Source organism: Nansenia antarctica, assembly GCF_963989245.1.
Source record: "Nansenia antarctica genome assembly, chromosome: 10".
In the NCBI taxonomy this organism is placed as follows: Eukaryota; Metazoa; Chordata; class Actinopteri; order Argentiniformes; family Microstomatidae; genus Nansenia; species Nansenia antarctica.
In genome coordinates this window covers 383,075-400,070 of record NC_137680.1, presented here as the reverse complement: position 1 = coordinate 400,070, position 16,996 = coordinate 383,075, and the positions used below count along the sequence as shown (strand labels likewise).

Below are 16,996 nucleotides of genomic sequence, written 5' to 3'. Positions count from 1 at the left end.
AGGAGGCGCAACAGTTGGGAGCCACCGTATCTGAGCTTGAGCTGCACCTTGTCCAGTCTCGGTGAGTTGCACACATCATACTTCTTACACACTTCTTACACACCCACCAGAGGCGTTGGTAGGATCTTAGCCCAGCCCACATTTCGTCGATGGGGGGGGGGGGGTCAGGGTGGTAGCAGAGTTTTTGATTGACGGGTGGTTACTTGCGCTAAATCGACGGCGATGCGCCAAATCGACGGCGATGCGGTAGATGTGGATCCGAACGTCCAGGGCTATTTAGAGAACATAAACATCTCTAGAGAGGAACCCAGTGAGAGCCCTCACAGAGCATTTAAAAAAAATCTAAAATGTGTTGGTCATCTTTATTTGTTCTGATTGGATTAGCTCTGGGCTACAACACTCAGAACACACAAACACACACAGACATTCTCCTGTTTAGACCTGATCCCTCAGTAGAACCGCCCATATCTACACCCCATTACACCCCAATATCTAACCCTAACCCCATATCTACACCCCGTTTATCTCTCATCTCCCCGCCTGTGTGGATGTGTTCTACCAGACACACTCTGCAGTCTCTGGAGGAGCAGCTGGCCCATATGGGAGTGGATCTGTCCCATAAGCAGGAGGCTCTGGAGATCGAGCGCCGCATCCTGCGCCTGGTAACCCGCCCTGAAACACAGCTCATCCCTGAAACACAGCTCATCCCTGGAGCCACTGGAGGCGCCTCAGCAAACCCAGCAGAGACCGTCCTGCAGGGACGCAGCGAGGGAGGGGACCGCTGCTAATGCCCCTTCAGCAGCGGGAACAAGCTGGCAACCAATCAAAATGTTCTGACTTTTATTCTGAAAAATGTATTGAGGCATTGATTTTCAAACAAGTCTGCTCTACCTGCTCTAACTGTTTGAGTATTTATTTGTTTAATTTCAGAATCATGAATGTAGCATCCAGTGTAGTGTTTATTACAAATAATACAACAAAATATGCCATACATTACTTGATATAAGAGTTATAGAATGTTGAAATAATTGTAAAGAATATAACTAGCTCTTACAGCATTCTATGAAAAAAAAAAAATCATAACATCAAGTGTAGTTCAGTACGAAGAAGCAGTATAAAAAATGGTGGCTACAAAAAAAATAAACTAGTCAAAAGTTGATGCATCCATTTTTAGATCTCCTCAATCTGCCAGCGAGCAGTTCACTCTCCACATTGTTCCAATGCACTGAAAGGTCATGGTGCTCACGGGACAGGAAACTCCTCCCCTCTTCTCGCCTGAGTCCGTCTCTGAGCGGGGAGCGTAGCTGGAGAACCAGGCGGTAGCAGATCATTATTCAGATCATTATTCTGCCAGTTGATCTTCAAAGTTGTCCTGAAGCCTCTCTCCTCTGCCGCTGTATCGTCTGCGCCTCCTGGACAGAAACCAGACGCCTTTGTGTGATGATCAAACAACATCGACAAACACAATGTACTGGGCTACTACTACAAACTAAATAATTGTAACGTCAACAGACAGAGGCAGCAAGCGTGCCATATCCTGGGTGTGTTTGACTGTAGTGTTCCTCTAGTCTAGCAGCAGTGTTCTACTGTAGTGTTCCTCTAGCAGCAGTGTTCTACTGTAGTGTTCCTCTAGTCTAGCAGCAGTGTTCTACTGTAGTGTTCCTCTAGCAGCAGTGTTCTACTGTAGTGTTCCTCTAGTCTAGCAGCAGTGTTCTACTGTAGTGATGCTCTAGTCTAGCAGCAGTGTTCTACTGTAGTGTTGCTCTAGCAGCAGTGTTCTACTGTAGCGTTGCTCTAGCAGCAGTGTTCTACTGTAGTGTTCCTCTAGTCTAGCAGCAGTGTTCTACTGTAGTGATGCTCTAGTCTAGCAGCAGTGTTCTACTGTAGTGTTGCTCTAGCAGCAGTGTTCTACTGTAGTGTTGCTCTAGCAGCAGTGTTCTACTGTAGTGTTCCTCTAGTCTAGCAGCAGTGTTCTACTGTAGTGATGCTCTAGTCTAGCAGCAGTGTTCTACTGTAGTGTTGCTCTAGTCTAGCAGCAGTGTTCTACTGTAGCGTTGCTCTAGCAGCAGTGTTCTACTGTAGCGTTGCTCTAGCAGCAGTGTTCTACTGTAGCGTTGCTCTAGCAGCAGTGTTCTACTGTAGTGTTGCTCTAGTCTAGCAGCAGTGTTCTACTGTAGTGTTGCTCTAGCAGCAGTGTTCTACTGTAGTGTTGCTCTAGTCTAGCAGCAGTGTTCTACTGTAGTGTTGCTCTAGTAGCAGTGTTCTACTGTAGTGTTCCTCTAGCAGCAGTGTTCTACTGTAGTGTTCCTCTAGCAGCAGTGTTCTACTGTAGTGTTGCTCTAGTCTAGCAGCAGTGTTCTACTGTAGTGTTGCTCTAGTCTAGCAGCAGTGTTCTACTGTAGCGTTGCTCTAGCAGCAGTGTTCTACTGTAGCGTTGCTCTAGCAGCAGTGTTGCATTCTGAGGTTCTCATCGTCTGCCGCCCTGGAGCAGCCTGTGTCAGAGGCATCCTGAGTGTATTGTGTGTGTGTGTGTGTGTGTGTGTGTGAGTGTGTGTGTGTGTGTGTGTGTGTGTGTGTGTGTGAGAGTGTATTGCTTTATTGTACAGTGTTACAGTGTGTAGCCCTGAAATTAGATTTGTATCTGTTCAGTGTTGTTGTTGGCCAGCGGTGTCAGTGTGCGTTAGCGTACCTCCACAGGAGAACAGCCAGCGCTCCTCCCAGGACCAGCAAGATGACGAGACACACCACGGCCACGCCCGCCCCTCTGCCCTCCTTCACACACGGCACTGACAGGTAGAGAACAGACACGTTACCATGGCTGCTACCAGAGGCACACAACTATACTAATAATAATAATAATAATAATAATAATAATAATAATACATTAGACTTATATAGCGCTTTTCTAGACACTCAAAGACGCTTTACAAACTGAAAATATTGAGTAGTAATAATAAAAAGAACATAAAAGAAATAAAAGAAAGTATAGGGGCCTAACGAAGGTAGTGCTGGGGACACATGGGAAGGGGAGGGGGAGAGGGTTAACTGGTGAAGGCGAGCTTGAAGAGGTGGGTTTTGAGGGCCTGTTTAAATGCTGGCAGGGTGTTGGCCTGTCTGATGTGGTTGGGGAGGGCGTTCCAGAGGGATATGGAAAATACGCTTATCTTCTTCCACTTTCTTCATATCTCAATATATGACACATCATTTGAAAGCCTATCTTATCTGCCCTTTCATAATATGTCAAAAACTGAAAAATGACCTCCCCCTACTCTGGCCTTTTCTTCCAGACCCTGTCAACATAGTATGACCCACAGAGAGAACATATTGTACATTCAATTAATCATTTGTGGAAACTGTGACTAGACTGGGTGATTGACAGCTAGACTGGGTGATTGACAGCTAGACTGGGTGATTGACAGCTAGACTGGGTGATTGACAGCTAGACTGGGTGATTGATTGCATCCGCATTCAACAGCAGTAACACAGCTGTCTAGCTCACCAAACATAATAATGTGTTCTTCCTGTCCAGAGCAGCGTGGCATCCTCCACCTCTCTGTCGCAGTGCTGTTGCATAGAGCCGTGACCACCAACCGTGTCCAACAAGAGCTACAGTACAGGGTGTTTGCAGTCTCCTTCCTTTCAACCCAGCGATAACATCTAAATCAACTAAAAAACTTCCATGTCTTGATGAGCAACTGCCTAGTAGTTCAATCAGGTGTGTTAGTACTGGGTTGGAACAAAAAAAGCCTATACTCTGTACAGTGGCGGACTCAGGCTGTTTGAAGGGCAGGGGGGGGGCGAAAAGAAAAAAAGGGCACCTACTGCACAACATGGGACCCCATCAGTGCATATGGTCAAGTGTAGACCATTGGAAGGGCACCAATAGGTAGTGGTGGTCTAGTGGATAGTGAGTTGGACTTGTGATCGGAAGGTTGTGAGTTCAAATCCCGCCTGAAGCCACACCACTACTAGTGTGCCCTTGGGTAAGGCACTTAGCCCTCAGTTACTCCAGGGGGAATGTCCCTGTAATTCGTAATTGTAAGTCGCTTTGGATAAAAGCGTCTGCTAAATGGCAAAATTAATTTAAAAATTAATTAATTAAAATGAACCAATAGGGCACATCCTCTCATTTTGCCACTCAAAAGGGCACTTTAGTGCAACGTTTTTCAACTGTGGGGGCACATGGTCAAGTTTAGACCATTGGAGGGGCACCAATAGGGCACATCCTCTCATTTTCACCACTCAAAAGGGCACTTAAGGGAGACGTTTTTCAAACGTGGGGCCACCAGGAGGGGCAGTCGCCCCCCCTGCCCCCCCTCTGAGTCCGCCAGTGACTCTGTTATTCTCAGACTCATGACTTGAGCTGGTGACCATTGGCATAGACAAAGATACAGATGGAGTAACTGGAGGACCATACCTGCCGTGTACGTGGCGGAGCTGTGGCCCAGCTTGTTGCTGACCATGCAGGTGAAGTGGCCACAGAAGGGGGAGGAGGAGACGTAGAGGGTTTTCCCATCGGGGGACACGTGTCCCACAGTCTCGGCGACGGTCACCCTCTCGTGGAGCCAGGTGAACTTGGGGTCTGTCCCCCAGGCCTCCCCGCACGACAGGGACGAGTGGGACACGTTGACACTGACTGAGACATGGTGCACAGCCTCTGAGGGGGGGAGAGAGAGAGAGAGAGAGAGAGAATAGAATGAGATTGATGAGAAGAGACCGTGAACAGATCACCGCTGAGACCGTAAGGAGATTGATGTGTGGGGAAATCGTTACGGGACAGAGATCAAGTCACTCTCCGCTCAGCCTCGGAGGAGAGAGAGAGAGAGAGAGAGAGAGAGAGAGAGAGAGAGACAACAGAGTGAGTACGCTGAGATGACGGATCAGCCTTTGAGGCAGTGAGGAGACAGGCACAGTGTGAGATATGACTCCGGGAAAAGGTGTGACTTGGTTCTGGAAATTGTCCTGAAACAGATGATAGAGAGATAGCGGCGCACCGTCTCTGCAGAGGGTGCGTCGTGGTCAAGTTTCGCAAGCTGCGGAGGTCTGCACTGTGAGGTTACCATGGCAACCAGGGGAGGCTGGTTTGGAGGTAGAAATCAGAGGGCAGGCTCATTGTAATGCATGCATGGAACGGAATGAGGAATGGTACCAAACACACGTGTCTCATGAGGTTTGGGAATGACAACGACATGTGGATGGTGTGAGTCTAGGTCTATGATATTAGACTATTAGAGTTGCGTGCAACTTTTGTTGTTGTTGTTGTTAAGACTGAAAAACTGAAATAATGCCCACCATAATATCTGTGAGTGCAGTGAGGCATGTAAAGACAAAGAGAGAGCTTAGTCAGAACTCTATATATATCCTCTATAAGAACAGAGCAGCATGCCTTTGGGACAGACAGACACATCTAGGAAATGCCTTCAAAACAAACACGCATATAAACCAGACAACTCTGCTACGTACTGTACTCCTGGACGCTGCTCTGCGCCGAGGTCGTTGCTCCTGATTGGTCCGTCACGGTCAGCGTGTACACCCCGCTGTCCTCCGCAGTGAAGCGCTCCACGGTCAGCCTGGCGCCCCGCTGCTCCAGAGTCACGCGGCCGCTCTGGCTTCTACCAGGGAACTTGGCCAGCATCACCTTCGTCCCGCCCTTCAACTCCTTCTCCCAGATCACCGTGGTTACCGTCTCTGCGTGGTCGATCCGTGCCTGGAGGACCAGGCTGGTGGTCGGGATCACAAAGACTGGCTGGTTGGCCTCCATGTGCACAGACATACACTGGTGCCCACGAACCACTAAGGACAGAGACCGTTATGTTAATGTTCAGTGATTGTTGCGTTGTTGTTTGTAGTGATTGGAAACACTGTATCACATAACTGATACCGTAGGTATCAACGGTCTCCATTCCATAATCAATTCTGGGATTTCCAACTATTTTCCTCTCAGCACATTTTGAGGTTATGAGGTAAAGCGATGCTGTCTGTCAAGTCATGTCAGCCAGTGATTGACGGCACATGGCAGAGTCCTGCCCAATGTCATATCCATCAAGGCGAATCTTTGCATCACTAACTCTTTGTCAAAACGCCAATGGACCAGATAAGCCCTGCTGTATTTACCAAGGGAATGATCAATTATTCATACACACTATGCTGTCATCTGGTTGATAGGCGGTAAACGAAGACCAGAATGAAAAGCAGTCGACACAATAAAGCCAAAGGAAGGTTACAGTGCTCCTCTGTCCACTGGGAAAGACAGAGACTGAAACATCCTATTGTTTAGAATAGATCACCTCAGATGATCGGTGCTGTGCAGTTATGTCACTACGCACACACACACACACACACACACACACACACACACACACACACACTACACAACTCCCCTGGGCTGCTGACAACAACCTGATCATTAATACTGTACACTCACCACGCATTGAGGCTAGGCCACACACACACACACACGCACACACACACACACACACACACACATTTTTGGCCCTGTCTAGACACTCACTGTACTGTATTGTTTGCACTGTCCATGTCCTTGCATGGACCTCACAAAATCGAAACAGTTATATTGTGCTGTTGCAAACAGCGCTGTGTGGTGATTATAGTGCAGCCTGTTGGTTGTGCTGTACTGCAGACTACACTTGAGACAGCATATGATCCATGGTTTATAAAGTAAAACCCCAAATATAACAGTCAAACACTGGACTATAAGAAGATGATCTGATATAAGAAAGACAGTGTGACGTGTTCTGATATGACAGTGTGACGTGTTCTGATATTGTATCATGACAGAAGAAGCACTTACATAACAGCAGCAGCAGAGAGGCCCTCCAGTACAGGTGGGGTTGTTGCCCCATCGTACCTGCTGAGAAGAGACAATCTGTTTTGGAATGTGTCCATGACCTTGATGACGAGAGTTAACAGCATAGAGACCAGGTTTGTTTTCTAACACAGACTTGTCTATTTTAAAAAATTAAAATTACTTTTTAATAACACGGCACGTATGACTGGCGCGAAGCAAGGCTATTCAATATCCTTTCAATACTCTAAAAGTACTATAAATTGGTGGAATTCACCTACCTTACCAGCACTACTATACAATGGATATGAGTCACAGTTCTTCTGAATCTTGAGAAGAGAGCAATTTCCTCTCATTGAAAAACAAAAGTGCCTTTGCAGCGGAATGGCCACCACAACTTTTGCAAGCAGTTTTATGGCCAAAAATAAAACAATACCGCATAAGTCATAAAAACACTTGGCAGCAAGTCGGTCAGGAAGGAGAAAGCAGAAAACAATAGACCTCACAGAGATCCCTGTAGAAAGGCAACTGGAGCTTCTAAAAAAGCTAGATTCACTGTAGGTTGGCGTTGAGAAGAGTTGTGAAGTGAAAATGCAAGTCAATGGTCCAGGACTTTGTACCTCCAGACCTTCCCTGTGTCAGGCCCAGCGACTGAGAGGTACTTAGGCGTCAACTTGTTTTCAAGCAGTGCAATTTCCTCTTTTCACTTCCTCTCTTCCTCCTCTTCCTGTACAGTAAATATCACCACTGTGTTCTGACCTGATTATCCCTCCTCCCCTCCTCCATCTCTACTGTGAGGACAATCTAAGGACAAAGCAACAAGTGATGTTGTCTGAACACATTTTCACACCAGTGTTTGGACACAGTGAGCGATTAGAACAGTGAATGAAACAGAATAGCATTCTTGTCAGGGGAAGTCTTCAACAATGTTGGAATTCTGGGTACAAAAATGGGCTTTGTAATTTATTATATGCTTTTTTTCTATCTAGTAGGATTTGAGAAATGTTTCAGAATCTGTGGTAGTTATGATTATGTTCATCAGATTGTCTGAGGGAGATCCCATTCTTAATTGGAGCCGTTACTTTATTAATATGTTTATTACTGTATTAATATGTTTACATTGAAATGCAAGGTTATGTTATGTTATGTTATGTTATGCAAGGTGGCTCTCTGTTTCCTATTTTTGAAGGACAATCATTACTTTCAGCATCTTTATTTTTTATTTTATTTAACCTTCATTTATACAGGTAAAAAACACATTTTCAAGTGTGACCACGACATGCATGTTGTTTACTAGGGCTAGACATGTGGACCTGACAAAGCTTCTTATATCCACTGAGAGTTACCGACTACACATATCTGGGCTGTGGTTGGTTGGATGAGAAGCCTGTCATTCAAAACGCATGTCGACGGCCCCGCCTCCAAACTTCGGCAAAAGGTGGGCTTTCTTTACCGTAATCGGTCTAAAAGGTGGGCTTTCTTTACCGTGATCGGTCTAAAAGGTGGGCTTTCTTTACCGTGATCGGTCTAAAAGGTGGACTTTCTTTACCGTAATCAGTCTAAAAGGTGGGCTTTCTTTACCGTAATCGGTCTAAAAGGTGGGCTTTCTTTACCGTGATCGGTCTAAAAGGTGGGCTTTCTTTACCGTGATCGGTCTAAAAGGTGGGCTTTCTTTACCGTAATCGGTCTAAAAGGTGGGCTTTCTTTACCGTAATCGGTCTAGCTTCCCCTGGCTTTGTAGGAGGAGAGTTGTCTTCGCGGTGTTCCTGTCCAGATTACGGTGATGTTATCTATAGGCATGCAGCTTCATCTACATTGAAACAACTGGACTCAGTTTATCACTCAGCTCTAAAATAATAATATAATATAAGGTTTATTACCGGGGACAGTTATGAGTTATGACACTCACCACTGCATACTTTATGACAAGGTTGGCTGGCCCTCTCTCTTTCTCTGAGGCGCAGTTACCATCTGTGGCAAGCTTCCTCCTTATATCTCATCTTTATTGGACTGGAGTCTTGGGACTTATGTGACCAGATCTAATAGTTGGCTTTCTCTCCGGGTTCCGTATGCGCGTTCAGACCCAAACCCTACTGGGTAAACCTTCAGGTAAAACAGCCTAACACATGATGTATATATAATCCCTGGAACACTCTGCAGCTCCTCTCCTCTGGAGGTCCTCCCCTCTGCCTCCCCTCTGCCTCTACCTGCCAACTCCTGCTGCAAAACCTGTCTTCTACCGATTGCAATTGTTTTTAGTTTTTTTCCCTTTAATCCTGTCTTGCTCTCTGTTCTATTGTACACTCGACGTCAGTGTAAATGAGGGTGACTCAGCGCCTATGATCGAGTTTTAAGGTTTGAACTGAAAAATGAAAATGTTCACAGGCATACAACAACAACATCCACCACAAACAAATACAATACAAAACCTGGGCTACGTAGTCTAAAACTAAACTAAAACTACACAGTCTAAAACTAAACTAAAACTACATAGTCTAAAACAGTCTAATCAATCGAGCTCAAACATGTCATTTAGAAAGTTTCCAACTCACATAAACTCATGAACTCTTTTGTTGTATGGACATGTTGTAGTAGAACTGACCACTAGGTGGCGCTGTTCCTCTGAATGGAACCAGCTGTGCTGTCCTCCCCTCACCTCCAGACTCAGACAGGCAGACACACATTTATTTGTGTAGCACATATTCATATTTATACAACCTGATGCTAATGCATAATGCCTTACAGAACAATACATACATTATTTAGAAAGATAAAAGTGCAATAAAATAACAATTAAAAAGTTCAAGTTTAAAATAAAAAAAGAAAACAAATCAGTCAGTTCAAAACCGAGCCGACACTGTCAGCATTTAAAATCCAGTCAATTAAAAGCCGAACAAAAAAAGGTGCAATAATGACAATTTATAAAAAAAAAAAAAAAAATAAAACACAAGGAATTACGTAGTGCTGTGATTCTACTGTGTCTCTTCACTCTGACAGTTTAGCTACAAATGATTGTGAAACAAGAAAACAGGATAATTTGTAATTGTAATGTAAATGTAGATGTGACAGGCTTCAGTTTCAGGTTTCTCTTGAGAGATTGAACACTTACATAAATATACAATACATATATATATATATATATTTTTTTTTTAAATGAAGCATGTCAGTCATCAAGTAAATTAAATTAAATTAAATTATTTTATAAATGATAAAAAATGGAATGTATAAAGATGGTTTATCATTACATTCAAGTTAGTAGAAATGTGGTTTGATGTCAAACGTTTATTCCATTGCGCTCACGAAGTTGACAGGCGTGTCAGTGACTGACTGGGTCATCAGGAAGCGAGAACATCCTGTAGAACATCCTGTATTCTGTATTCTTTGTCCCGTGGAAGACTGTAGGTCAGATGTCCATCATGTCATAGTGGCTGATCTCTCTCACTCATGTGTCTTTTCCTAATAAAACACACAACAATATTATAAGGGTGTCTACATGGAACCATATGCTATATTAAGATTAATAATGTTATAACGGGATGTTCAGTCATCGTACATACCACAGAACGACCAGACCACAACTAATGAAGATCGCCACCGTCACACCAAACAAGACACAACAGGTGTCTGAGCAAGTTGCCGAATCTAGATCACACAAAAGAGCACATTTGACTACAACACAAAAACAACATGGCAACAGGAAAAAGAAGAATCCTAATACATGTTGATGTACCAGTGATGTAGTGTGTGACGCTGGTCCCCAGGCTGCTGTTGGCTATGCAGGTGTAGTTGTGGCCCCTCTCCCCAGACAGGTGGAGTCTCCTTCCGTCTGCAGAGAGACCGGCTGTCTGATTGGTCGCTTCCACTCCGTCCACCAGCCAGGAGAAGGTCGTATCGTCCCAGTGCGCCCCCTCATTAGCCACCTCGCACAGGAGAGAGATCGACGACACAGGAGCGTCTGGGAATGACAAAGGACATGATCTGTGGTATGTAAACAGCTGGGAAATGGGAATCACCCGCTACTGGCCTTGTGATTGAGAGGCTGCAGTAATACAGACGGCAGAAATCACTTCTATAAACGCCTTCGTGGATAAAGAGTCTGTTTGGTTTCAACATATTTCTGTGAGCTTGCTGCCCCGCCCCGCCCACACACACACACACACACACACACATTCTGACTGTGTTTACTATCGGTAATGTGATGCAACGTACAGTAAGGGAGGGTGATACGGCTTAGTTCTCCGCTGTTTGATTTCAGCATCGGGCACACCCAAACCACTTCAATTCATCAGGTATCGTAGTATAACATAATGACTTCCCTCTGTTTCTCACCACTTTCTTTCACGTGTATCTGAGCAGATTCCTGATTCCCTTCGACATCAGTCACAGTGACGGTGTAGACTCCATAGTTGGATGGATTCATCTCCTTCACCCTCCACTGCAACGTCTGATTGTCGGGGGTGTCTTGGTGAGTGGCCAGCCTGATCTGTCCCTGTCCAGTCTCATCCTCGTAGTCCCACGTCACACTGAACACCTTCTCTGTTGGACTCTGTGATAACTGGGCTTGTAGGACCAGCTCTCTCCCCTCAGCCACACGCAGAGGCCCGCGGTACGGGAAACGTACTGATAGACACTGGTGTGGGTCGGCCACTAAGGATGAACAGAGGAGTTACAGTAAATTGATGTAGTGGAGTACCAGGTAATTTTGTTAGAGATACTATATATATATATGCCATTTAGCAGAAGGACATTTACATTATTTATTTATTTTTATTTTTTTTAAACTTTTTTCTCATTTAGAACAGTGAAAAAACGTACAAGAAGCCAGGATCAGATAAACACTCCAGACCGGCTTCCACATCGCAACACATCTGCTGGTCTTCTTAAAGGGACGGTACAACACTGAGAACAGAGAGACAAAAATAGCACAAAAATACACAAAGTAGACAACACTATCGTTCTCATATTCATATGTTCCATGTGTTTTCTTTAATATTCATATGTTCCATGTGTTTTCCCTCAGGAAGACTTTGTTTGCCATTAAAGAGATAAAACAAAACAACACATCAAAGCAGCTCTTTACATTACCAGTTGGTCAACATCTGGTTAGATGAAAGAGAATAAGTGTGAAAATAACAGAACAGTCAGCGAAGTGGATAGAACGTACCTGGAGAACAGTTATCTCTCCCTACGGTAACATCAACACAAGCCGCTCCGCCGTGCTGGGTTTGGTTTCTATGCTGCTCCAAGCATTAGTTACAGTATTCCCAACTGAATACGTTTCCTTAGTTTGATATCATAGCAATATATATATATATATATAATACATACTGCATTTTCCAATTAAAAGCAGTACAGTACAGTTCAGTATTTCTCCTCCTCGTCCACGGTGATATCATATCCTTCCTGCCAGGGAAGTTCCTTTCATTCTTTCCAATCAGATACTATGAAAAACATTGAAAACCTGCCAAACAAGTTAGCTGAGCTTCTATGTAACTCTAGACTCAAGTAAAAAAAAGGAAAAAAGGACATATAATATTATTTGATTGTATTTCTATGAGCTAACCAGACTTTGTTCCTTATCATCACTGTATTGTCCTCACAAAGTCATTTTTATATTTGCCAAAACCAGTGCAGTGAAACATCCTTCCAAAGTCAATGCTAAAGCAGTTGTCCAAGCTGTACCTTTATTAAACCAGATAAATATGATACTGACGCAGAGCATAAGATGTGGGAGTAGGCTTCTGTAACAAATGTAATACTTATCTCGCCGACAGCAAATATTCTCTCAAGCTGTCCTTGAATAATTGTGCTTATTTTTCTGTTTAGTTTTTGGTTCAAAACTTTGATGAAAGAGTGGGTTCCAAAGCTCAAAGTTGTTTGTATTACTTTTTATTACTGGTGTGGTGTCAATTATAATGTTCTCATTTGGTACATTACCAGCTTTTATGGAGACAAATACTGGCAGGTAATTGGTATTTTACGTATTTTTATTGAGGCATGATATAAATGAGACCATCAATAAAGCCACTCCCACGAGGCACCACATTCATTACAAGGTGGATGCAAATAGAGAGTGAAGCAGAAACGTACCTTTCAGACACTGGGGAGATGAGGCACTTATAACTACATGTTCACTGTGAATACCAAGTACCAATGTCAAGAGGAGACGATGTTCTCTCTAAGTTGTATATATATATACTATGTTCTCTCTAAGTCTATGAGACATTGAGAAGCTGAGACCTACTAGGTAGGAGTAATGCATGTTGACAGCCATACCTCCATAAACCCAACTAACCCTAACCCTAACCCATACCCTCCATAAACCCAACTAACCCTAACCCATACCCTCCATAAACCCAACTGTGACTAGTGTTATATCAATAAACAACATCCACATGTACAAATGAAGATACAGTAGTCCTAGTTAGAATGTGTTACATATGTCACATAGTTAGAATGTGTTACATGTCTTTCATTTAGTCAACAAACGGATGGACCAATCCCAAATGGCCCCTTTCCCTTTAAGAGAACAGGTGTGTCTTTGAGACAGGTGAGAATAACAGGAAGTAGAAGGTAGATTCCTGTGTAAACAAACTGTCAGTGTATCATAACGCTTCCAACTGGAACATGAAGGGAGAAAGAGAAGAACAGTCTTTGGTAAGTGTGGATATGACCTGTCAGGCCCTGACCCTAACCCTAACCCTGACCCCGAGTCAGGTGAGAATGAGTTGACTCACCTAATGAATGTTTGTTCACAGATGAAGGTTTGTGCTCTGTAGGGTTAGCATGCTAACATGCTAATCTATTCCCTTCCCCATAGTGTTAAAGTATGTGAAGTTATTTATCTACAGGCACATTTCATTCATGCATTGTGGTTCAGAGGTGATTTTGAGTCTAAGTCAACATGTGTTATTGTCCCCCTCCCCCCCATAGACCGTCCAGCCTGAGGTGATGAGATGAACCTACACCTGCTCCTGCTTCCTGTCCTTCTGTCACTGGCAGGTAGAACGTCTCTCCTCTCTCCTCCTCCTCTCCCCTGCTGTGTGACACAGTGTCCCCTTCTCAACGGTTATAAACTGGATTCCTTGGGTCCTCTCCTAACATGTCTCCTAACTCCACTCGCTTCTTCTCAGAATACATTGGAGGAGAATAGCTAAGGAGGAGGAACCGAGATCTTTTCCTCCAATGTGTTTTGAGTAGGAAGCAATTGAGAGACCGTGGAGGGGGATGCAAGGAATCGTGTTTCTAACGAGTTTGAACAGTTGGGAAAGGGTCAGAGATGAGTATGCAGGTTTCATGTTTATTTTCAAACTGTGGGAAACATCAGGGGAGTTGGAACTTGGACATACGTGGAATTCCTTCAATTGTTTACGGGACAACGCCAGAAAGTCACTGCGCCGCAGATCCCTCCAATACCAGCTTGACTGCATTCTCGTTAGCACGCTAAGTCGTTAGAGGGTGGAAGCTACGTAGAACACTTCTGAGTCATGATGACTGCCTCTGTTCACCTCTACCGAAGTCATTCGGGGTAGTGGTATTTTTAACAAGGTGTTCAAATGCAAACTGTTGTTTTCACTACAGTTGATCAATGAGGGATCCTCATGCAATCCATCTCAATGTTAGTCCTTGGCACATTGGTCTGTGTTTCATGCTACAGACCGTGTGAAAAGAAAAATCAGTCCACTGCGACTGATCAGAAACATATTGATTTGATTTACTCTTGTTAAGAGTAAACTTATACTCTTGTTTACTCTCATTCAAAGGTTTTTCAGACACTTCATATGCTTGCATAGTGCACTGAAAATGTACAGTATACTATACTATCTATCTATCTATACTATACTATCTATCTATACTATACTATCTGCCTCTGTCCCCCCCCCTGCACCCTTCCTGCCTCCCAAAGTCCTCCCTCCTGCTGTTCTATCCCAGGACCCGGTCCAGATCCGGTTCCAGACAGATCCGGTGCTGGTCCAGACGGACACCGAGGTGGTCTTCACCGTGTTGACCGTGTCGGAGGTCCTGACCATCACATGGAAGACCCCTAGTGGGGAGACCCTGGGGCTGTGGACGGCCAATGGCAACTCTGTGGTCAACACTGTGGCCCAGTACCAGGGCAGGGTCACCATCACCGCCACACAGCTCCGCATCAGCGCCGCCCAGCTGAGAGACGCAGGGAACTACACTGTGGAGGTGGACCCTTCCGGAAGCACAGGCCTCAGCAGTAACTCCAGATCCATACAGCTGAGGGTGTTCGGTGAGTGAGGGAGGGAGGGAGGGAGTGAGGGAGGGTGTGAGGGAGGGAGGGAGGCAGGGAGGGAGTGAGGGAGTGAGTGAGGAAGCCAGGGATAGAATAAAGGGAGTGAGAGAAGGAGGGATAATGAATTTAGTCAACTGAGGTGACTGAAAGTAAACAAAGGGAAGTATTAAAATAGAAAGTGAGAGAGGGAGGGAGGGAGGGAGGGAGAGAGAGAGAAGCTAGTACAGAAGCTAGTGGAGGAAATGGTGGAAAATCGAGCATGAAAGTGAAAAGGGATCATATCCACATGATATTTCCCATATGTTTTTGTTTGTGGTTACTGGTGTTCTTTTCAGTGACAGATACGTCTATCCATACACCCCCCCACACACACACACACACACATCTTTTTTCTCTATCCAACTATTTGACTCAAGCCTTTCTGCCAATTGGCATCCCGATCCCCACTTGTGCCGTCTGCCCCTTTCTGTCCCATCTGCTCCCGACTGCATCCGGTCCCTTCCTCAACCCCAACAATTATTTTGATAATACAAAATGAGTCTCAGCAGAAACTAAATATCCCACTATTTATCTGTGTATTCTAACATGTGAACTGAACCCCCCCCCCACCCCCCCTCCCCCACACCTCCCATTATGTGATTACACTGTGAAAGGGTTGGGTTATGTGATGACACTGTGAAAGGGTTGGGTTAGGGTCACACTGTGAAAGGGTTGGGTTATGTGATGACACTGTGAAAGGGTTGGGTTAGGTGATGACACTGTGAAAGGGTTGGGTTAGGGTCCAGAATGGTCATTTAGGAGCCCCATTCTGCACACTATTCATTTAACCTACTGCAGCTTTTATCTGATCCCTCTCATCTCTCATCTCTCTCTTCTCTCTCTCTCATCTCTCTTCTCTGCTCTTCTCTCATCTCTCTTCTCTCATCTCATCTCTCTTCTCTCTCTCTCATCTCTCTTCTCTCTCTCATCTCTGCTCTTCTCTCTCATCTCTCTCTTCTCTCATCTCTCATCTCTCTCTTCTCTCATCTCTCATCTCTCATCTCATCTCTCTTCTCTCTCTCTCATCTCTCTTCTCTCTCTCATCTCTGCTCTTCTCTCTCATCTCTCTCTTCTCTCATCTCTGCTCTTCTCTCATCTCTTCTCTCATCTCTGCTCTTCTCTCATCTCTCATCTCTGCTCTTCTCTCATCTCTCATCTCTCTTCTCTCTCTCATCTCTCTCTCATCTCTGCTCTTCTCTCTCATCTCTCTTCTATCATCTCTCATCTCTCTCTTCTCTCTCATCTCTGCTCTTCTCTCATCTCTCTTCTCTCTCATCTCTCTCTCTTCTCTCATCTCTCATCTCTTCTCTCTCATCTCTTCTCTCTTCTCTCATCTCTTCTCTCATCTCTCATCTCATCTCTGCCCTTCTCTCATCATCTCATCTCTCTCTCATCTCATCTCTCTCTCTTGGCCCCGCCTCTCTAGTTGCAGTGGCAGGGGTGAGTCTGACGGTCCCTTCTGTGGCGCTGGAGAACGGGAACGTGTCTCTAAGCTGCACCTGGACCGCAGGGTCAGAGGTCAGTGTGCAGTGGGGTAAAGGGGGCGTGGCCCTCGCCTCTGACTCCAGGATCACCATCGCTCAGGGGTCCCTGGTGATCAACCCCGCCAGGAGAGGCGACGCGGGGGACTACACCTGCACTGTCAGCAACCTGGTCAGCGCTCGCACCGCTACACAGAGCCTCACTGTCTACTGTGAGTGTCCCTGACTGTCTGTCTGTCTGTCTGTCTGTCTGTTTGTTTGTTTATTTATTTGGATCCCCATTAACCATTAACAAATGGCTGCTGTTAGTGGGGTCCACACAAAATCAATACATTACAGTATAATACAATACAATTCAATAATAATACATTATAATACAATACAATTAAATAATAATACATTATAATACAA

General features: G+C 44.8%; 3 protein-coding genes across 7 annotated transcripts in view; 1 reads left to right on the top strand and 2 right to left on the bottom strand.

The window, feature by feature from the left end:
- Positions 1 to 788, top strand: part of LOC308166212 (tektin-2-like) — a gene marked incomplete at both ends in the record, with an annotated part of 5,362 nt that extends 4,574 nt beyond the window's left edge. Inside the window, 2 exons of the mRNA XM_080540476.1 lie at positions 1 to 61; positions 563 to 788. The exon at positions 1 to 61 is cut by the window's left edge and continues 19 nt beyond it. Of these exons, the coding sequence (XP_080396602.1) occupies positions 1 to 61; positions 563 to 788 (287 nt within the window). The remainder of the gene's footprint in view (positions 62 to 562) is intronic.
- A 159-nt stretch (positions 789 to 947) lies between these two features.
- LOC308165890 (uncharacterized protein) lies at positions 948 to 9,375 on the bottom strand. 5 transcript variants are annotated; one of them, XM_080540073.1, is made up of 6 exons: positions 9,358 to 9,375; positions 6,812 to 6,871; positions 5,464 to 5,793; positions 4,418 to 4,657; positions 2,690 to 2,786; positions 948 to 1,412 (listed from the first exon to the last, which is right to left on the bottom strand). In XM_080540073.1, the coding sequence occupies exons 1-6, from the start codon at positions 9,365 to 9,367 to the stop codon at positions 1,343 to 1,345; spliced, it is 807 nt and encodes a 268-aa protein (XP_080396199.1). In that variant the 5' UTR covers positions 9,368 to 9,375; the 3' UTR covers positions 948 to 1,342. The 5 variants fall into 5 exon arrangements, with proteins under 5 accessions (XP_080396199.1, XP_080396200.1, XP_080396201.1 ...); XM_080540074.1 differs by lacking the exon at positions 9,358 to 9,375 and adding an exon at positions 7,087 to 7,420; XM_080540075.1 differs by lacking the exon at positions 9,358 to 9,375 and adding an exon at positions 7,087 to 7,420 and having other exon boundaries at positions 6,812 to 6,868.
- A 604-nt stretch (positions 9,376 to 9,979) lies between these two features.
- LOC308166211 (uncharacterized protein) lies at positions 9,980 to 13,079 on the bottom strand (the record flags this gene model as incomplete). The annotated part of the gene is made up of 7 exons (XM_080540475.1): positions 9,980 to 10,261; positions 10,363 to 10,447; positions 10,536 to 10,760; positions 11,135 to 11,452; positions 11,621 to 11,704; positions 12,896 to 12,905; positions 13,050 to 13,079. The coding sequence occupies 7 exons, from the start codon at positions 13,077 to 13,079 to the stop codon at positions 10,225 to 10,227; spliced, it is 789 nt and encodes a 262-aa protein (XP_080396601.1). The 3' UTR covers positions 9,980 to 10,224.
- Positions 13,080 to 16,996: the final 3,917 nt, after the last annotated feature.